General features: G+C 48.0%; 1 protein-coding gene across 4 annotated transcripts in view; it reads left to right on the top strand.

Moving 5' to 3' along the window:
* The window catches only part of DOCK11 (dedicator of cytokinesis 11), a 77,911-nt gene that overhangs the window by 33,737 nt on the left and 22,603 nt on the right, over positions 1-21,571 (top strand). For 2 of the 4 annotated variants that reach the window (XM_039717422.1, XM_039717425.1), the window contains exons 15-39: positions 813-935; positions 1,114-1,190; positions 1,693-1,877; positions 2,013-2,078; positions 2,244-2,336; positions 2,715-2,838; positions 3,460-3,581; positions 3,991-4,077; positions 5,274-5,363; positions 6,879-6,997; positions 8,535-8,604; positions 8,679-8,804; positions 9,774-9,845; positions 10,223-10,369; positions 10,848-10,931; positions 11,381-11,492; positions 14,520-14,698; positions 16,655-16,768; positions 17,274-17,349; positions 17,634-17,737; positions 19,619-19,730; positions 19,851-19,917; positions 20,395-20,442; positions 20,624-20,689; positions 20,916-21,049. In XM_039717422.1, the coding sequence (XP_039573356.1) occupies positions 813-935; positions 1,114-1,190; positions 1,693-1,877; positions 2,013-2,078; positions 2,244-2,336; positions 2,715-2,838; positions 3,460-3,581; positions 3,991-4,077; positions 5,274-5,363; positions 6,879-6,997; positions 8,535-8,604; positions 8,679-8,804; positions 9,774-9,845; positions 10,223-10,369; positions 10,848-10,931; positions 11,381-11,492; positions 14,520-14,698; positions 16,655-16,768; positions 17,274-17,349; positions 17,634-17,737; positions 19,619-19,730; positions 19,851-19,917; positions 20,395-20,442; positions 20,624-20,689; positions 20,916-21,049 (2,597 nt within the window). The remainder of the gene's footprint in view (positions 1-812; positions 936-1,113; positions 1,191-1,692; positions 1,878-2,012; positions 2,079-2,243; positions 2,337-2,714; positions 2,839-3,459; positions 3,582-3,990; positions 4,078-5,273; positions 5,364-6,878; positions 6,998-8,534; positions 8,605-8,678; positions 8,805-9,773; positions 9,846-10,222; positions 10,370-10,847; positions 10,932-11,380; positions 11,493-14,519; positions 14,699-16,654; positions 16,769-17,273; positions 17,350-17,633; positions 17,738-19,618; positions 19,731-19,850; positions 19,918-20,394; positions 20,443-20,623; positions 20,690-20,915; positions 21,050-21,571) is intronic. The other 2 variants (XM_039717423.1, XM_039717424.1) reach the window with 2 other exon arrangements.

The following is a 21,571-nucleotide window of genomic DNA, read 5'->3' as shown; positions in this document are numbered from 1 at the left end:
TATTCTTGAGCTGGGTGTTCCTGTGGTGCTGGCTGCTCACCTTTGGGATGGTGGTTTTGGGATGCAGCTGGATCCTGGCAGCCAGCACTCAGCCCTCTTCCAAGTGAACCCTCCCCCTAATGGTGGGCTCTGGGTGAGCATTGATTTAGCCTGGCTTCAGGTTTGTTCCTGCTGGGTAAAGAGCTGCCTTGGGATGCCAAGGAGCTGAGTGGTGCTGCAGGGAGCTGTGTTTTGCTGCATCCCTGGAATATTTCCTCTGTGGGTCTCAGAGGAAAGTGCTTGCACAGGAGCAGAGTGCAGATGCTTTAATGCTGTTATACACAGACACCCATTATTTTCAAGGGCAGAGATGCTGGTATTCATCCAGGGCAGATTCCAGTCTCCTGCTCTGACTCAGGAGGAAACTGCTGCATGTCCCCAAACTGGTTTTTATCGTGTGCTCCTTTCCTAGGGGGATTTCTGTGCTCTGACCCCATGTGCCAGTGGGAAGGTGCTTTACCACTTGGTGTTGGTGGGAGGGGATGGAAGGGTGTTTGTGATTGTGGACCAGGCTTGGAAATGGGCTGAATGTGTCCTGACCTGGCTGGAGAGAGGGGATGGGAAATGATGTCCCGTGTGATTTCATGTGAGAGCTGCAGCCTGGGTGGGTCTAAGCACCAGGTCAGGGTGGGAGAACAGGCAAGGCAGTGGTACTGGGAGCAGTCACAGGCTGGTGAACCCCTTGCCTCAAAAACTGCCTTTCAGATGTGTCAAACACCTCAGTGTCTGTATATTTGCCAACATTTAGAAAATACACCTCTTTGTTTCTGCAGGCCGGTTTTCAAAGACTCCCAGGGCACTCTTGATGCTGATGGAAAATTCTCACCCCTGTACAAGCAAGACAGTGGCAAACTCTCAAATGAAGATATGCTGAAGCTTTTAGCTGAGTATAAGAAGTAAGAGACTGGTGCAGGGGCTGGGCAGGCATTTTAACATACATTTTTAAACTGTTAAGTGTGGTAAGCATGAGATGGCAATTTCTGAAATACTTGGAGGGTAGCAAAAAGTGCTGGTGATGTGCTCAGCACCTGAGCTTTCAAGGTTCACACTCTTGTTCCTCTCTCCCTAAAACAGACCAGAGAAGACAAAACTGCAGGTCATTCCAGCCCAGTTAAATATCATCATCAAAGACATCCCACTGGACTTCACAAGTAAGGATCTTGGATCTTAACAGAAGTGCTGATGGCTTGAGCCTCAGGAGTTAATGCTTCTAGGGGGGATTGTGCTGTTGCATTAACAAGAGTATCTCAGGGCTGCCAACAGAAATGAGTAATTCAGCACAACCACTGACTTGTAAGTCTTTCTGATACATTCTATGGAGGAGATGTGGTCCAAGTGCAGAGATTTACCTGAGGGTTTGGTTCTCTTTACATTTTGGCCATCACCTCCTAAATCTGAAGGATGCCAGCATCCCGCTTTTGTGCCAATCTCATATCACATATTTGATCCATAACTTTTTAGGGCTTTACAAACATGGTCAGTGTGATTCTTTACCTTGCATTTAAAGAAACTGAAGCAAAGAAAGGACTTGGGATGTGTTCAATGTAATTGCATGGGCTTTTGGCAACTCCCGTCACAGGTTATGTAGGCTAATCTCCTGTCCAAAAGGCTTTTCTAGTGGACCTAATTTTTTCAGCTCTTATTCTCTTACAGATTGTTTCACAGCTTCTTACATTCCTATAAAACCTTTTGAGAAGGGCTGTGAGGACATTGCAGTTGAAGTGGAGGAGCTTGTCCCAGAAGTTGCAAAATACTGTTACCCCTTCACTGTCTACAAAAACCACCTCTACGTGTACCCCTTGCACTTGAAGTACGAGAACCAGAAGGTGTTTGCAAAGGTGAGTGACCTGGGGAGTGACCTGGGGATCACCTGGGAAGTGACCTGGGGAGTGACCTGGGGAGTGACCTGCAGCCAGACTTGGTGTGGGCCAGGGTGATGCTGCTGCTCATGCTTTTGTTCTCCCCCATTTCAGGCAAGGAATATTGCTGTCTGTGTTGAGTTCAGGGATTCAGATGAAGCTGATGCCAGGCCATTAAAGGTGGGTTAATGCTGCCTTTTAACAGGGCTGCCATTTGGCCACTGCTGGGCGCTCTGTACCAGCCAGGCTGAGCAGGGCACTGTGTTTCCATGGTCGCTGGTTTAATTTGTCCAGCTGATTTAGGGTGGCAGGAGCCTGAATGCAGCTGTTCATTTGTGTTTGCAGTGCATATATGGCAAGCCCGGGGGCCCTCTGCTGACCACGAACGCGTTCGCTGCCGTGCTGCATCACAACCAGAGCCCCGAGTTCTATGATGAGGTAAAAGCACATTTTCCTGGATGCTACACTGCCAAGGGGCTTTTCAGGATACCTCTTTTTCCAGGGCTGGGTGCAATAAAAAAGATAATCACCAGCTCTTTGCCTCAGCAGAAGGGCTCAGCAAAGGCAGAGCCTTTGTCAGTTTTTGATGTCAGTTTGTTTTCTGCTGTCTTTACTGTCACGCTTTGTGCGCTCCAATCACACACCCCCATTAATAAGTAATGTTGCAAATGTGATGGAAATGTTAGGAGTTATTTAAGATGGGTAAGAATGTGTCTTGTGTAACTGCATACAACATAACATTTGTGAAATGAAATAGAACTAAAATATTACTCCACAACTCAAAATACAGTCTGATCTATCATGATATCATTTTAGATTAAAATTGAGCTTCCAATTCACCTCCATCAAAAGCATCATTTGCTTTTCACCTTCTATCATGTCAGCTGTGAAATTAATACAAAGGCAACATCGAAAAAACAAGACACCGTTGAAACTCAAGGTATGTTCAATGCTTAAATTACTTCTGTTGGAGTGTAAAAGGCCAAGATAAAACAAATGTTGGGACATGAAACAAAAAGTGATTAGCATACCAGCCTATATGAATTTTCTTTTCTAAAATCAACCTAATATGAAATTGTAGATCAAAAATGGAATAAAATCCATGGGTTTAGTTGATATTAAATCTCAAATTTTTGCTTCAGTCTGACAGCGCTTTCTGTATGTTCCTGACTTGACTTGCACAAATGTGCTGTTGTCAGGCAGGTCACCAGTAAAAACTTGCTGTGAGATCAGGGTCTCAGGGGCTGGTCCTGGCAACACTGGGCATGTGCACACCTGGGTCCCACTGGCTGGGAAGCCTCTCCCTTCATCCAAAGGAGAAGGACCTTTATCGTGGTGCCCAGCCATGGCTCATGCACTGTTCCTGCCCCTCACACCCACGCCTGGTCTGTGCTGTGTCTGAATTCTGTTCACCGGGTAAAAGCTGCTTTAGTGGTCGACCCCTTGCTGAAGCCACTTGCTCAGCTGCAGGTTTGGACTTCCTGGGGTGAGCCAGAGCTCTTTCTGAGCTGAGCGTGTCCCGGTGTGTGTCTCTGAGCCTGCTCCCTGGTTGCCTCCGCAGTGGGGTTCTGCTGGGTGCCGCTGCTGAAGGACGGGCGCGTCGTCCCGCTGGAGCGGCAGCTGCCCGTGGCTTCCACCCTCCCCCCCGGCTACCTGGGCCTTGCAGACAGCGACTCGCGTAAGGTAGGAGCCCTCTGAGGTGGTCTTGAGTGGAAAAGGAGGAGGGAAGCTGAGCTTTTTGTTTCCACTGTAAATTCTGGGTTTCTGTTGGTGCATTGCTGGGGTGAAAAGATCTCTGCTGCAGGGGACACCCAAAGCTTGAAGTTCTTAGGGCTGGGAGGCAGGACCCCTTTAATTCCTCTTTCTCTGGGTATGCCAGTTGCAGAGGGTATTTCTGTGGTGGGCTGGGCTGTTGCAGATGGCACAGAGCAGGAGAATGAGCCCGTGCTCTGTGTGCCTGTTTTCATGGGGAAGGTGCTGTTTGTGCTGGGGGTGGACCCCTTCTTGCACCCCAGCCAGTACCTTCTGAGCAGGTGAGCCACCTTCCCACCACAGTCTGAAACCAAAGTACTTGGATGTTGTCTGTTCACAGCAGCCCAGCATGGATGCAAAGTGGGTGGATGGAGCAAAGCCATTGTTTAAAATCAGAATCCATTTGGACTCTACCATTTACACCCAGGTAAGTCAAAGTTTAAAAACTTTTAGCACAAATGTAAAGGCAGAGACTGTTGTGTCTCTACTACAGCTAAGCCATAGGTGGTGTGGGAAGGAGGGCCCTGGTACCTTTGCAAAGCAGCACTGAGATCCTTCTGAAGCAGCGTGGCTGGGATCTGCTCCTTGGCTGGATGGGGTGAGATAATCAGTGACTGAATGAGCCTAGGGAGGGGCTGATGTTTCCTTGGCCAGGTGCATTGTAACTGGCAGGAACAAGGAAACATTTGAGCCAATGACCTGCTTCAATGATGCAAAAAAACTGGTGGATGTGAGAGGTTTCCCCAAATTCTAGAATCATTAATGTCGAAAAGACCTCTAAGATATAAGTTTTTAAAAAAATAAAAAAAAAGGTTCTCTGTCAAGAGCAGACACAAGAAAACAGTCCTGGTTTCCCTTGGAAAGCAGTTCAGGCTGTTTTACCAAGTCTGGTGTGTTCTGCTGTATTATGGTAGTGGTGGACTTCCCAAAGTTTCACTTGATGTGCAGCAAAGATCCCCAGCACATTCTCTAGGGCTGTCCTGTCAGCACTGCTCCTGGGGCAATGCCCTTGGCTGGATGCTGTCAGCTACATTTACATTCAGAGCAAATGGCTTTCAGCATCTAATTCTGTTTTTGGAGATTTACTGACTCTGTATAGCACTGAGAGCAGCGTAGTAGTTGTGCTTCCCCCCAAAATTACATTTCCAGATGCTTTTCAGAGTTAAATAACCCAGTAATTAAACCTAACCTTGGAGGAGGAGGGAGAGTACTGGGAATGAGAGTCCCAGGTGGACAGTAGGAGGGTGGTGCTGCAGGGGGTGAGGCAGTTTCTGTGAGTTGCAACTCTTGGGGGGTTCTGTTTCTCCAGGCCAGTGCTGGCTGGGGGCTGGGGCTCAGGGCAGTACAACCACAGGAGAATTTTAACACTGCTGGAAGTTTTGTGCTTAATATTGAGGTTAGCTGGGAGCCAGGGGCTGAGCAGGGGATGGGTATGTTGGAAAAGACAGAGAGCAGTCCTGGGAGGTGGCAGTGGGGGTCAGAAGTGCCACTGGCAGGGACGTGGGGTTTGCTGGGGATGTGGCCCACTGCTGCTGGGAAGGCACCAAATTTCCAAGTACAAGTGACAATGTAGGGGCTGACAGATGTTGAGGCTGCTGAACTGAATTTTTTTGTCTTTTCCAGGACATGCACTTGCACAAATTCTTCCACTACTGCCAGCTGGTTCAGGCGGGAGCTAAGGAAGTGCCAGGAGAGCTTGTTAAATACCTGAAGGTGAACAGTGCCTGTCACTGGGCTTCATTTGTGCTCTTAGAGACTGTCAGCAAATACCCAGAACCCTGCCCTGGGGGAACACACCCTTGCTGGGGCCAGTGCATTGTGCAGTACCCTCACTTTTGCTTTATCCTGTCAGATGGGCTGGTATTTAAATGAAGTGTTTTTTCATGTCCCTACGTTCATTTATCTTGTCAGATGATTTTCTGTGTGCTGCTTCCCTCTGCCTTCCACAAGGGATAAAACAAGCAGTCAGCATTGCCCTGCCATGCTCATGGCAAAGCTCTCTCCTGGTGGACTCACACACGCCTCCCTTGCTGCTCTGGGCTTGATTCAGCCCTTTAAACTGTAGCACAATTCCTTGTTTTCTGGAAGCCCTTTCAAAATGGGAGGTTTTTTCCAGGCTGAAAAAGATATGTGAGATTTTCAGCCAGTTGAATTTGAGCAGAGGTGACTTATGACCTAGACCCATCTTTTTGGTAATCACTGCAGCATGAGTAAGGGCTTTGAAGCAGGTCCAGCAAGGGCTTCTGCAGGAAATATTATTCTTGGCTATTTGCTGTCGTTGTTTCCTTCCATAACTGCCTGTTTTTCACAGTGGTGCTGTAGCAACAGCTCCACTTCCAGTGGTGGGGATGTATCACCACAGGGTTACTTAATATGTGTCAGATAGGGTATAAATATTTTAAGAAATAGAAATAATAGCAGGTTTTGAAGCCAAGAACTAAAGTCACAGTAGCTTTGTTGCGAGCATTTTGCCAAGTCCCAGTCCTGCCAAGCCCCAGCACCCTCACTGCAGCCTAGACAGGGAGATGGGTATGTGCAAACCACAAGTGAGGATCCCTAACCACCACCATCTCAATAACTGCAGTAATTTAAATAGCTAGATACAGATTGAAAAACCTTTTGTTAGATTTGCAGGTTTGAAAAGTGAAAATGAAACCTGCTGTTTCCTAGACTCATATCATGAGCTTCAGGCACAAGAGCTGTGAGTCTGGTGGAGGGTGTGTGCACGAGGCCATCCTGACCTTCACCAAGTGCCTTGAACTCCATTTTCAATAGCAAGCTGTGCTCTTTGAAAAGAAAAGTCTCTCTGAAAGTCATTGGGCAGCAGTTTTTCATGCTCCAAAGGCATTTGTGGAAATGGGACTTCAAAAAACTGGCACAAGTGATGAGAAGACTTGAGAGCAAAACTTCAGCCTTAAATTCTGGACTTTTCAAATCAGATTAGTAGCGTGTGACCTCTAATGAAGTCATAGCTGCCTGGACACATCTGAGAGGAGGATTAATACCTGCCATGAGTGATCCCTGAAGGTTTGCAGCTGGGATCTGTCAGAAGGAGGCAGCAGGTCCTGCTGTGGGTCCCAGTTGCCCTGTCCTCCAGTGGGCTGAAGCATTTCCACACCCTGCAGCCTTTGCCTGTCCCATTGCCACAGAAATGCCTGCGGGCTGTAAATGTTTAACATCTGCAACATGTTGAACTAAAAGTGTCTGTGTTCTGAACATTTGTTTTAGTGTTTGCACGCCATGGAGATCCAAGTAATGATTCAGTTTCTACCTGTAATTCTTATGCAACTATTTAGAGTCCTCACAAATGTGACGCAGGAGGATGAAGTAGCTGTCAACTGCACCATGTGAGTGCTGGGTGAGCCATCCAGTGACAAATGCAAGGCCAGCAGTGGCAGTGCTCTGGTTTCCAGTACAGGGTGCTGAGGGACAGCACTGGCTGTCCCCTGCTGCTGTCTCCCCTCTGGATCATGTGGGTGGCATGGGGGCATTGTGGGGCTCTTCTCCTGGGAATGGTGTGAGGAAAAACATGGTACTGTAAAGATACTGCTGGTTTGTTTCTCCAAAGAGGAAAGGTTTGGTGGCTCTGGGAGCCGAGTTGTCCTACCAAAAGGCTGCAGAGTGCCCAGGTGTGTCCTGGTCTCATCCCAGCACGCCAGTCCCTGGTGTCAGGATTGCTCCTGGGGCTGCTGTGGCAGTGCTGCAGCTCCAGCTGTGCAGCCCCGAGAGGGCAGCAGCGGCCCGGGCAGCACTGCAGGGAGCTGCAGCCAGAGCACCTTCCCTGCCTGGCACCAGCAGCGACCCCCGGAACCCGGAGATGTGCTAAAACACACAAAACATGCACCTCCCTGCCCTGGTGCTTGATGTCACCCTGCTCTGGTCCCATACAGCGTGTGCCTCCATGTACCAGGAGCATCCTGCTCCTGCATCCTGCTCCCATGGAACTGGGGCTGGAGGCTGAGCCCAGCTCCCCAGGGATGTGGTGCTTGTTACAGTCACAGCCCTGCACCATATGGTGTGGGTCATGAGAACTTTTCCTTTGTGGAGCACTGTAATTCCACTCTGTTTGGAGAGGGCAACAGGTGACCCCAGGTACCTGTTGGGTGACCAGCTCCCACCTTCATTTCCAGAGATTTTTATCAAAGCTTGGCCTGATACTTTCCAGTTTGTCAGTATCTTTCTGTTTAGTATCTCTTTTCTCATCAGATTTTCATAGTGGAATTTAAAACCCACTTTATCTGATAAATGGCTTGTAAACTCCTCCTTGTGGTTTGGCCTGTGGGGTCTGTGACAACATGCAATGGCTTGTTGTTCCCTCTGGCTGGGAGTGGAATGTAAATCCCCAGTAGTGGCTGGGGAAACCAGGCTCTTGCTGCCTTGATCAGCCGCCTGGGAGTGAGTCCAGAGGGCTGGCATGTTCTCCAGCCTCTGCTTGACCTTCCCACACTGCAAGGCAACAGCCCAAAATAATCCAGTGCATGTAACAATGAGCATATGATATAAATAAATTTTTAAAAAAGGAGGCTTCCAGAATTAATAAATCCCAGGGATGCAAGGAGGTATCAGATTATAACAATGATGGAAAAATGTTCTGTCTCACCTCTTTGTGCAAGGAGTCCTGAGTGCTAAAAGTCAGCTTGTCTGGGCCATTCCTGGGCCAGCACAGAAGTGGAGAAGAGGCTTTGGGCACTGAGTGCTGTGTGCCAGGGTGGTGCAGGAGCTGTGTGTGGGGGTGCTGGCCTGCAGGAGCTGCTGCTCTGCAGATGAGGCCATGTCAGTGGTGAGGTTTTGGGGTTGGGCAGGTGGGATGTGTGTGTCTGCTCCGTGAGGCAGAGGAACTTGCCCTTGTGTGGCGTGCTGAACACAAACCACGTTTCTCCCCAGGGTTCTTCTGCACATCGTGTCCAAGTGCCACGAGGAGGGTCTGGACCACTACCTGCGCTCCTTCCTAAAGGTCAGTGGTGACACTCTGCCCTCGAGAGTCCCTGCTGGGGGCAGCTCTCCCTGACCCTGCTCTTCTTGCCTCAGTACGTCTTCCGAGCCGAGAAACCCAGTGCCAAGCAGGCAAAGATGACCCACGAAATCCTGGTGCTTTCCATGGCCACCATCTTGAAGCAGTCAGCAGATTTTCTGGCCATCAATAAGCTCCTCAAGGTGAGGTATTGGCAGTACTTGGCTGCCAAGGGTAGAGGGGAAGAAAAGGGGGTCTGGTGTAAAGCCCAACACTTATCCCCATCTAAACCCACTGCAGGGGCAAGCCTTGCATGCAAACCAACTCCTTGCATCCACATCCTTGAGGTTCTCCCCTGTTATTATGATATTTTATTAAAAATCCTTTGCTAGGATTTTTATCTTACCTGAGAAGTCTCAGAAAAGAAATGTAAACAATTAACTATCTGATGGCTGTGGAATGTGGTCTGGACATTGTTTACCAACAGGTGCATCTTAGATTGGTCCATGTGGATTGTTTTCACTTGATGACCAATCACAGCCACCTGTGTCCAGGCTGTGAGCAGTCACAAAGTTTTGTTATTCAGTCCATTCCTGTTCTTTCTAACCTTCTCATGAATCCTTTGCTCTCTCTTCTTTTAGTATAGTTTTAATATAGTATTTTAATATAATATATATCATAATATAATAAACCAACGTTCTAAAACATAGAGTCAAGATTCATGTCTCCACACATGGAGTATCCACCACGCTCCCCTTCAAACAGAGATGAATTCTTGCAGGGAGCCTCTGTTTAGGCCCATGGCAGGAGGCAGCAAAAGCCTGTTCATTTTGCCAGTTGTACCTATTTTCCTCAAGCCACACCTGAAGGGTGACTCATGGGAGGCAAACTGAGTTTCTGCCTCTCTGGGCTTGCACCCCAAACTCTGCTGTTCTTGGCAGGATGCATTGGGGTGCAGAGGGGCTAAATCTGTTCCCACCTAAGACTGGCAGGACATCTCTGGGTAGCAAAGGCATCTATTCCCAGCCAGCTGTGCAAGCACAGCTGTGCTTACAGAAACCCACTTGGATGTGAGCTTTCCCTCCCACACAGGTGCTTCCCCACACAGTCAGGGAATATCAGTCATGTTCAGTCCTGCTGAGAAAAGTAATAGTATTCTTTGTTCATTCTAGTACTCGTGGTTTTTCTTTGAAGCACTGGCAAAGTCCATGGCAATGTACTTACTGGAAGAAAACAAAATCAAGGTAAATATAAATTTGGTCAATGTTGGATTACAAAACTGTCACAAACTCCTCCAAAAGCTTTTCTGAAAAGCTCTGTGACTCTCTATTAAAAAAAAAAAAAAGAAGCCTGCCAAGCCAAACAGATTCACTTTCTTTTTCACTTTACTTTTCCCTTTTCTGCCCTTTCACTCTCAGCTGTAATTTAAAAATTTCAGAAGTCCTTATGGCCTGTGCAGCCTCCTTTGCTGTTACTACCTACTGCAGTTGCAGCCAATACTTTCTTTGATCACTGTTTTACTGGGAAGCAGCAAAAACAAATGCTAAAGAGCTCGTGCCTGTGCTCAGCTGTCCCCAGCTGTGGCTTGCAGCCCTGAGCTGGGATGTGCTCTTGGTTTCAGCTGCCCAGAGGCCAGAGGTTCTCTGAGTCCTACCAGCACGCCCTGCACTCGCTGCTGCTGGCCATCATTCCTCACGTCACCATCCGCTACAACGAGATCCCCGAGGAGTCCAGGAATGTCAACTTTAGCTTGGCTAACTTCCTGAAGGTCAGCGTCTTTCCTTCTCCCAGGATTTGATCGGGGAAAATAAAAAGAAAAAAAGAGATTGACAATGAGAGATAAGGAGCAAGCAAACAAATGTGGTTTTAATTTATGTTGTCTTTGGTTTTTTCAGTTGTAAAAATTCTCAAGGGGATAAGCTGTTCTAGGAAAGAAACCTTCTCTTTCCAAGGAGACAGTGACTTTGCATGTTACTGAGGCTTTTCAGCCATTCCTAGCAACTGTTTGGAACCTGAAATAGATATATACTCTCATTTTAAATATTTTTGTTGTCCACTGGATGACTTTACTACTTAAGTAAAGTCGTCCAAATGATTTCAGAGAAACAGGATCATGTATGTTTTGGGAAATCAGCAGCAACCCAGAGGATGAAATCTGGCTGCTGGAAGGACAGTAGTATGCAGGGGATGTAAGATGATTGCTTTTATTTTTAATTGTTGGTCACATGTTGCTATTTTTTCTCCAGCGTTGCTTGACCTTTATGGACAGAGGATTTGTTTTTAACTTGATAAATGATTACATTTCTGGATTCAGCCCAAAGGACCCTAAGGTAAGCAGCAGGGTTCTTGAAAAGTGGTTTGCAGCTGTACACATCTACATCAGCCAAAGCTTTGTAGTGATTATTTTATACAAGTCTTGGAGGCCTTTTAGACTCTGTTCCTGCAGAGTCTTTTAGAAGTGGAGACTCTTTGTCTGGGCTAAGAGCCTGTAGCCAGATGTTCTTTAAAGTAATGTAAAGAGTCAGAATGACAGGAAAGAGTGGTTAATATTCTGGATGAAAAATACAAAGTCCCAAGTGACATCTGTATGCATTGATACTTAGGCAGAACAACACAAGAATTTGCCAATTGTTAGTGATTTCCACTAGATGCTATTTATTAGATAGCATAGATAGATTTATTGCATTCTTCAATCCTTGTGCAACAAGTACATTGAACTGGAAGAAAATGGGCCAAACTAAAAACATAGTTTGTGTTTGTCTTTTTTTTTTTATCTCAGCTGCTGGTTGAATACAAGTTTGAATTTCTTCAAACTATTTGCAATCATGAGCACTACATCCCTCTGAACTTACCAATGACGTTTTCCAAACCCAAGCTGCAAAGAGCTCAAGGTATGTTCTTCAAGAGATTGGCCAAAGAGCTATAATTTATTAGTCCTCATGGCTTCTGACTAGATGAACTTTGGTTTGGTGTCGAGGAAATGTATGTTCTCGTTAGGACATTAACCTCAAGATGTTTTTCTGTCAGATTTATATAAATTTTGTTCTAGAATGGTATGCAGTCAGTGTTTTTGGCATTTCCTATATTTAAGTTTACTTGGGACTAGCAGTATCTGCAAGACACTGCCTGTGTTTCAGTAAACAGGCAAATTGTGCAATGCAATGCTTTATTCTCAGTGTCAGCCTCCCCTGAGACGTGGGTGTCTCATGGGGGTCCTGTGGGGAATGGGGATGCAGGAGAGCAGATGGAACTCCCTGCCCTGCTGCCAGCTCTCCCAGAAGGGGATCCAGGTTTCCTTCTGCTCTCACACTGAGCAAGGCACAGCAGTGGCAGTGTGCTCAGCTTGCCCTCAGACCTGGGGCAGAGCTGGAGCCCGTGCCAGTCCTTGCTGCATGCCCAGGGTGTTGCTGCCTGGCACCCCCACACACCCACCCTGCTTTCCCTGCCTCACTTGTTCCCTCTGGGGCTGAAGCTGCCCAGCACGGGCTGGAAGGGGCTGACAAGGGGCTGAGCTGAGGCTGTGTGCAGGTGCTGTGGCTGCAGCAGCCCCTGGCAGCCCCAGGAGTGCTGCAGACAGAGCCTCGCTCCCTCTGGCTCCTCATGGCTCATCTGTGTGCCAGGTTTGGGGGCCAGCAGCCTGGCCAGTGTAGGTACTGGAGGGAAGAGTGAGGATTGGGATTCCCCATGTGAAAGCCCTGTGGATTTATGATGTATTCTGGTGGGCAAAGGGGATGTTTGGCTGTGCCTCATGGTGAAGCCATACAAGTCCCAAAGTGGTTCCACACACATACAGGTGGCAGAAGCAGAAGTAAATGAAATATCTCTTATTTTGGTAAATATCTGACCCCTCAGAGCTTTCTGGACCAGCTGCTAATCTCTTACTTCAGTTTGGCTACTTGCTTGGCCTTGCTTAACAAAGAGTATTGCTAGAAAAAGAGTACTGCTAGAAACAGCCAAGAAAAACACATCCACTGATGCTTGTTAGTGGCATGGTAACATTAGGATGCTCTTTCTTTGTTAACATTCACCTTTGCCTTTGTGATGGTTAAGTTGAAGAGCTGTAAGGACAGCTCATCTTTTCTGCTGTGTTTTGTTGTGACTGGACCTAGCAGCTGAGGTTCACACACAGCTCCTGGCAGTTGGAGTGTTACATCTTGGAGCAGCAACTCTGAAACCTCCCAGCTACTGCAGGGCTGGTTGTTGGTCTGTCCCTGCTGCCTCACACGGGGACATCAGCCAGAGCCAGCCCCAAGCTTGGCCTCATGGCCAGCAGCACACGATTAGTTTTGCAATGTTGTGATGGGAAAGAATCCAAGGGATTCACAGAAGCTGGGAGTTAAGCAAAGGCCTCACAAATAATATTAAAACATGACATATTGTCCTGTTTCTCCAAGATTATTACTTGATTATCCAAGAGCATTATTTGTTCCTGTTTATTTTTGCTGTCTTTTTATTTGTCCCTTTTCTTTTTACACATAATTAGATTTTTTTTCATTTGCTGTGGAGCAGTTCACTTCAGTAGGTAGGTCCATCTGGGATGGTCAACTCCTCTAATGTTGAATTAAGTATGCACTTTCCAATCAATTGGAAATAATATTACATTATTACTAATGTAATAACCATGATGTTTGACAATTAGGCATTTGCTAACATGACTAACAGTGAAAGCCAGATAATGTTCCAGGTGGCTTTTTCTTTCCTCTGAATCAGAGTTTCACAATCCAGTAAATGCTACTTTTGAATCAATGAGTTTAAAAATATCTTTTGCAGCCACAGAACTGTTGGAACCCTTCGGCTGGGATTTTCAAAGCTGAATGCACCCTGCCTTACCACAGAAGAACTTTCATACCTGTGGGGTTTTGGAAAAAAAAAAAAAAGTCTGAGCTGAGCATATGGCATTTGTACTTTAGGGGGAAGAACAGAGAGCTTTGGGGTTATCCCTGTGGCTCTAATTTGGTAATTGGCCTGGCAGAGGTAGTGGTGTCAGGACAAGGCTGTTCACAGCAGCCCCAGTGCACACACACCCTGCACCTCATCAGTGTCTGTCAGTCCCTGCTGCTCTGTCCAGGCTCCTCAGCAGAAGTGATGCCTTATCCTGGTGGCAGCCTCTGCTTTGATCTCAGAATGTGCCTGAGTCTGTGTGAGGTGCAGGGTACAGGTTAAGTACAGCAAGGTGATGGGGTGCTGAGCTGGATTTCTCTTGGCAGTCAGGGCAGCTTCTGAGGGGCTGAGCTCAGTGTCTGCTTCTGGAGCCCCAGCCTGGCTCCCTGGCTGCCAGCTGTGCTCACTGGGGTGCAGACTGCTCCCTTGGCACCCTCTCCTCATTGGCATCCCTCATCCCAGCAGCACTACATGCTTCTGCTCTGCTCTCTGACCTCGAGAGAAGGAGCACAGATTGCTGGGGGTGTGGAATGAGCTGCAGAGCAGCTCTGCTAGGGCTGGGTGGCCAGGTACACTCACCACTTGCACTGCCCATTCCCACCCTCACACTGCAGGGTGGAAGCCCTGCTGCCTGGGTGGGGATTCACAGGACAGCCCCAGCCAGCAGCAGAGCATGCCCAGGCAGTGAGTTGTGCTGTCTTGCCCCATTTCAGCCATCTCTGACTTACAAATTGCTCAAAGAGAGAGAAGCCTTGCAAAGCATCACATTGCAGAAATCCTGCCTTGAGGTGCTGCTGAAACAGTGAGGGCTGAAATTAATGAACAGCCTGAACTGGAAGGCACTAAGTGCTTTGATATGACTTAGTTCACTGCTGGAGAACCCTGTAGGGTCAGTTCAGCTTTATTCAAACATCAGTGCACTGTAGGGGAGTAGTGAACACTGTTTGAGGACTCTGTGGCTTACATGACTGTTATGTCTTGCTCTTAACAGACTCTTGGAACATTTCCCTTAACCATTGCCTTGTTGTTTCTTTCAGATACAAATCTTGAGTACAGTTTAACTGATGAGTATTGCAGGCATCACTTCCTCGTGGGGATGCTTCTTAGAGAAGCCTCTGTTGCCTTGCAGGACAATTATGATATCAGATACACGGCCATCTCAGTCTTAAAAAACCTCCTGATCAAGCATGCCTTTGACAACAGATACCAGCACAAGGTCAGGCCTGTTTTGTTGGCTTTTTAACTTCATGTTGTTGCATTTTATGAAAAAAATCACATACCAGTTTTAGATATTGCAGGGTGCGCCAAAGGCATTCTAATTTCTTTTTAGGGAACTGTTGTAAATAACTGACAGTTACAGAATAACAGTAATAGCTCAGAAACCATCTAGGAAATAACTGAGCCCTCTTGCTCATGCTGAGTATTTAGGTAATTACCCCCAAACCATTGAGAAGCTTGAGACAGTCATTAGCCAAGAGTTGTTTAACAAAATTAGGACATCAATGATGTTCTGGTCTTGCGCCTAATTCCTGTCCTGTATTAATATGCTATAATCAGGAAACAGAACTGATCTCTGTTACATGCTGCATGTTTCACTGATTAGTGACTCAGAGGATCTTGATTCTCATGAGGTGCTGGATTTCCTCTGGGTGGATCTCAGTTTTCTTTGGTCAGAGGCTCAGCACATGATGATGCTGAAAGAGGCTGGAATTGGGTTTGTTTTATCTTGGTACTGCTGCCTGCTGACCTGTGTGCCCTCCACAGTGCCCAGCTATCTGTGCAGACACTGCCTGTCCTTGACAACATGCCTCTGTTTAGAGTTTTGGTCCTCACATTGCTCCTGGTGTGCTGCATTCCATAGTGTTTTCTGGGAGCATGGATGGCTTCCTGGCATCAAGGTGGGAGAGTGCCCCAAGTGTGCCAGGATGCCCTCCACAGTGCCCAGCTATCTGTGCAGACACTGCCTGTCCTTGATAACATGCCTCTGTTTAGAGTTACATTGCTCCTGGTGTGCTGCATTCCTGAGTGTTTTCTGGGAGCATGGATGGGGCACTCTCTAACCTTGATGCCAGTGGCTCTCATGGGCCCAGAGCCAGCTCCTCTTCCCTCCCTGCTCTGCCTGTTGGAAGCCCTGAGCTGGAGGCTTGCTTTTCTCTGCACTGAGGATCCCTGGCTGACTCAGGAGCTGTTTGCTCCCTCAGGGTGCAGCATCCCCTGACTCCTCAGACTCTCCCCTGCCTTTCTGCTGTCCCACAGGATATTGGTGCATGTGTTGTAAATGTGAATACTTATATTGTGTACATGCTGTGCTCAGGGCAGTGTGACCAGAAACTGCCTGGAGCCAGGGCAGGATGCTCAGCTGGTGTCAGAGACTCCAAAGTAAAAAAAAAAAAAAATCACACTGTGGGCAGGACAGGCTGAGCCTGTGCTGGCAGACCCTTGCTCCAGCCAAGGAGACCCTGGCTCCATCAACAGCTGAGAGGTTTTGTCAGCCCATGGGGGTTTTCAAGATTTCTTTTATCTCTTGTCATACGAAATCAGAAGAAAAAATTTGATTTCTTTATTATTTAAAAGGTTCTACTCAATTTGAAAGCCTTAAATTTTTTTTTAAACCTTTCAGCCAAATCCAGGACAATATATGTTTAACAAAAAAGAATTGGACATAAAAGAGTCCTCCATTTAGAAAATGTCAACCCAATCATTTTTATCTGTACCAGTTAATCCAAATTATTCTGTTTCTTCAAACTGTTTTCACTAGAAGAATTTGCTATGGAGAATTTCTGACTGGAAGCAGTAGCCAGCACCAAGCATGGAGCAAATGTTTCTGTTATGTTACTCCTGAGTATTGCACTTAAAAATCAAACTATGCAAGTCAAGTGCCAGTTAAAGAGTTAGGAAATCCAGGACTTAGTTTTTCACGCATCCTCTGTGACTGGGAATGTTATTTAGCCTCCAAAACCCCCGAGTGCCCCAAGCTTGTTGCTAGAAGGGTAATACCTCTCTGGCAGCTCTAGAAGTGGAGGTGAGAAGCCAAACCAGCTCACATTCTTGACCACCACATACCGTGTGTAAATAAAGATATGTATGTATATGTGTTTTGGCTCAAGAGTTCCCCTTTTTTCACTCCACTGGAAACCTGGGCTCTTACTGATATTTTTCTCTGTGCTTTCAGAACCAGCAGGCTAAAATTGCCCAGCTGTACCTGCCGCTGTTCGGGGTGCTGCTGGAGAACCTGCAGCGCGTGGCCGGCCACGAGGCGCTGACCTCCTGCCCTGCCTCCAGCCCTGTGAGTACAGCTGGGGTGCCTCCACGTCTGACGTGGTTTTGGACAGGCTGTGCAGTGCTGGAGAGGAGCTGAGTCCCTCCAAGAGCAGCGAGCTTGAGCAGGACTTGGCCAGGGACCCCAGCAGCTGTTCTGGGGAGTTGCCTGCCTTCCTGAGAGTTGTGTGTGTGGCTCCCAAGTGGCCTGAGCCCTGCAGACCAGGCTTTCCTCCTTGCTGGGCCAAAAGAATAACAAATAGGACATCTGAGAAAAACAATTCAGAATTTCAACTCAAATAATGAAAAACAAAAAGGAAAACACTACTATGACTTATTTAATATGTTCTGCTATTCTTTGTTCTCCTTCCCAAGTCCTTTGTCTCCTAGTTGTAGAAGTAAGGAAATTCTTGTTTTCAGCTGTGTTGTTTTTAAAACCTGCTCCAATCTGCCATTTTGTATTGCATTGTTCCTTTCTGTAAGAGAATAGGTGTTATCTTTGATTGCTCACAAAACCTTACATTGCTTTACAGGCATCCAGGGATGAATTCATATGCAGTTTTCCATCCCCCTCAAGCAGATCCAGCCTGATTGCAGACAAAGATACAGGTAAATTAATTTTTCTAAATTCTAAGTTTCCCATTTATTTTAAAACAGCTGTTACCAGCCTGAAGCACCCAAAACCCATTACCCAAAACCTGAAACAATCATCTCCTAAAAGACCTCACAGACTCTGCATGGTTTTCCCCAGATGTGGTGTCACCCTACCTGTCCTTTCCAGATTTTGCCTTTTGCAGCTTTAGACATGGGGCTTTGGCAAGCCCCATCTGTGCTGCCTGTGCTGTGCTGATAAGTGCAAAGGGTTTAATTGTGGGGTCTGGGGTTTTTTTCAGCCTGTGGAGCAGCCCTTCCAAATGGCCATGCAATGAAGCGAGAGGACTCAAAAGGATCCCTGAACTCAGAGGGAGCAACCAGTTCCCCGGATCAGAGTGAAAATGTAATGTACCAGGGGCTGGGCAGAGCAGCACAGCCTGCAGGCTGTGTTAAATAAGGGGGAGGGAAAAGGAATTCCCTGTGGTAACACTCTCAAAAGCTGCTTCTAGATATCTCTGGAAACAACCAGATTGATGTTTAACAAAGGTCAGAGTCACGAGTCTGGTATGCTTTCCCTCTTCAAACATCGCTGAGCCAAAAATAGAATGGCTGACAAATTACTTGTTGAAGATGAAAGGCAAAATCTGTGTGGAAAATCTCTGCTCCTACGGTGCATTTGCCCATACTCAGATGTGCTCCCTGTGTGTGGGTGGCTCTGAGCCTGGCTGCACCCCAGTGCCTGGTGCTGGGAATTGGTTTCCAGATGTCTGAGAAGCAAAGCACCGTGGTGTGAGATTGCCAGTGACCACTGACTAAAGATAAAGTGTTTGCAGGAAAACCAGCCCAGGTGAGGAACCACAGGCCCCTTGCAGAAAGTGACTGTCATGCCACAAAGACCTCTGACCCCACTGTTCAGACAGGGGGATATTCAGTAATCTTGGCAGATTGCACACGTGGAAATCAGGTATTTGTGCAAACCAATCCCTGGTTTTCCTCAGGGCACTTGGCAGATATCTTGGGTTGGCGTGAGTCATTGATGCATCTTCAAAAATTTTGGCCCTTGTAAGAAGCAAGGCAAAGATTGCATGAGCTCATGGCTGTGTCCTGGCATGCTTAGAAGAAGTGAGGCCTTGCAAGCTCTCCTCCATAAATCACTGAGCTCCAGGACTGGGTACAGCCAAGCACTTGACTGTCCAGCAAAGCCCTGAGCAGTGCTCCAGTGCTGCTGATGGGGTCTGCAGGGGTGGTGTGGCTTCCAGCTCAGCTCTTCCCCCATGGTCAGACATCCTCCTCTTAAATTTTCCAGAGTTGTTGAAAGCAATCTGTCTGTAGGGAATGCAATATGCCCAGAGCTGTGTAAAAGCAATGTCCCATGGAGCAGCAGAGCTTCAGCAGTCCTCTGAGGCAGACTCTGCTCATTGCCCCATTCCCCTGGAGTGAATTGTGTGCTGACTTGTAGTTTGGCATGGTCCATAGCAAATCTCTGGACATAGAACCATGTCTCCAACTCTAACATGATTGTTTATTTCTGCTTTATTATGACTCACATCCACAGCTTATCCCAGAATAAACAGCAAATGAGGTCTGTGGATCCCTCTCCAAACGTGTGAGGCAAAGCTTTAGGAGAAGCCTAGGGCTTCATTGTGTCCATTTATCAAAGGGTACAGCTCAGGCAAGCACGGAGAAAGCAAAATAAAGCTAGTATAATGTAGAAGTCATGCTTCCCATCACACAATGCCCAAGCCTTTCCCACATAAATTGACTCATCATCAGGATTTCATGTACTTTCCCTGAGTCACTACGTAGGAGGAAAATCAAAACACTTCCAAAAATCAAGGGGAGGAGAAAGTTCTTAAGATGAAATGCCCTCCTTTTTTAATAACTGATATTTTGTTTGGAAGTGTATGTCTTTAACAGAAAATCACATGTTGGCTTTAAATGGTGACAGCCAGTGAATTTTTTTTTAGGGGAACTGGCTTTAAAAATGTCCAGGAGCTTAGCTGATGCAGAGAGCAGGGGAAATGAAAGCAGGCTTTCTTTTTTCCTATTTTGCTGGATAACCTGTCATTCACTGCCCAGACATTTTTTCTCTGGTGATGTTCTCAGGATTTTCAGGTGCTCATCACTGGGTGAGCTGTTTCCAAGGCGTGGTGCTGTGGGGTGCACATGTGTGGGGCAGGAGGGATGCCAGCGCTGCTGGTGCGTGCCAGGTTTGCTGTGCCCACGCTGCACAGCCTCTGTGCACAGCCCAGGAGCCCTGTGTGTCACAGCTGTGTCCCTGCAGATCCGCAGGAGCTCCATGAGGAGCAGCGTGTCCCACTGCAGCCGGCTGGACCAGTTCGAGATCCGGACCCTTCTGATGTGCTACCTGTACATTGTGAAGATGATCTCTGAAGGTTGGTGCCTCCCGCTCTCTGGGGGCAGCCAGAAGGACAAGGGACCATCAGTTTTGGTCTGTAAAGTCCCCACTTTGAGTTTTTAAAAATCTCAGTGCACTGTTCTTCACTTTCTTTCAGATACTCTTTTAGCTTACTGGAACAAATTCTCCCCCCAGGAGCTGATCAATGTCCTCATGCTTCTGGAGTGAGTATCATGAGGCTGCTGTTGAAACACTGCACCTTTGTGTGGTCAGAATGGCTAAGGAGGAGACCACAGTGCACACACTGTCCTGTGCAGCACTAGGGGTGTCTGGCCAGGTCGGAATGACACGCTCTTCCTCCCTCTGAGGAGAAGCAAGCATATATTGAGGAAGCATGGTTTGGTGGCAGTGCCCTGTGCTCTGTCTGGGGTGTGTCCCACCACCTGTGGGCTCAGCTTCCCCTTCACTGTCACAGCCTCCACTTTGCAGCAAATCTGGGAGAACAGATGGGTGAGAAGACAGAGATGTGCCATAGAATTTTGAAACCAAGAGTGTGAGGTCAAGTGACTTGTAAATACAGACCCAAGCCCTTGTGCACAGAGAAGTGTGGCTGCAGGCAAGAACAGGGTAGCTTTTAAATGTTCTGGATCGTTCCTGATGTGCAGGATCTGTAACAGATACATATTTCATTTTCTTCCTAGGGTGTGTTTATTTCACTTCAGATACGTGGGGAAGAGAAATATTGCCAGGTACTGCCTCCTTTTATCTGGGGTGTGGGGATCATGCCCGTGCTCCCTGCCCCAGCAGAGGTGGGAAGGGCTGGTGCACACCCATGCTGGGCAAGCCCCAGTGGGTCTGGGGCTCTGCTCAGCACCGTGCCCTGAGCAGGGGCCCCTCACCTCAGCACCCTGCCCCTTCCCTCCCCTCCAGCTCCTGCATGAGACCCCCAGGCTCAGGCGAGCGCAGGTTGGCAGTGTCCCCCCCAGCCAGCTGCAGGTGAGACAAGAGCCCCAGCTGCTTCCCTGCTTCCTGAGCAGCATCCCTGCTCTTGTGTTAGCCCTAGGACCTTTGGAGCAGCAAGATGGGCGCAGCGTGGGCAGTCCTGCTGGGACTGTCCCACATTGGTGTGTTGGAGGAAGAGGTCTCCATCCTGGTGTGATCCTGTAGCGCTGTGGCTGCTGCTGCTGCTGCTGCCCAAGGCCTGTCTTTGCTCCCCTTGCAGGGTGCAGGATGCCTGGTTGTCCAAGCACACGGCAGCCGAGAGGAAATCCCAGACCATGCCGGCGCTCCGCAGCAGGGCCGGGGTGCGGCTCCAGCACCTGGGCAGCTTGGAGAGCTCCTTCACCCTCAACCACAGTACGTGTGGCAGCAGGGCCAGCAGGGCCCAGGGCACGTGCCAGCCTGAGCAAAACTGCATGTGGCCTTTTCCACTTGCTGCTGGTTGCTGCAGGTTGCTCAGATTCTGCAGAATGTCGCAGGCCTCCCTGCAGCATTCCTAGATGGGTGAGGGTGGCATTCAAGCCACCCTTAAAAATCACCCCTGGGATTTAGGACTTGTGTGGCTTTCTGCTCTTGCCTGTCTTGGCTCATTTCCTTGACTGAGTGTGTGGGCAGGTGGTGCCTTGGTTTGGGTAGAGAACAGGGCAAGCAGGAGAGCTGCACTGCACACAGACCTGTGCTGGGATCTGCTCTAAGCCTCTCCACGTGGGTGCATTTTGTCCCACTGGAGCACTTTGCCATCTCCCCTCTCTGGAGACAGCTTGGGCACCTCATGCTCTGTCTGCCTTTAAAGACAGTGATATTAAGGGCCAATACAGGTATTGTTTTTCTGGTGTGGCATCGGGCTGGGGCAACTTACCTGTATGGAGTTGGCAAATT

Source organism: Passer montanus, unplaced genomic scaffold, assembly GCF_014805655.1.
Source record: "Passer montanus isolate IOZ18808 unplaced genomic scaffold, ASM1480565v1 scaffold38, whole genome shotgun sequence".
Classification (NCBI taxonomy): Eukaryota; Metazoa; Chordata; class Aves; order Passeriformes; family Passeridae; genus Passer; species Passer montanus.
This window is presented reverse-complemented; position numbering and strand designations above follow the sequence as displayed.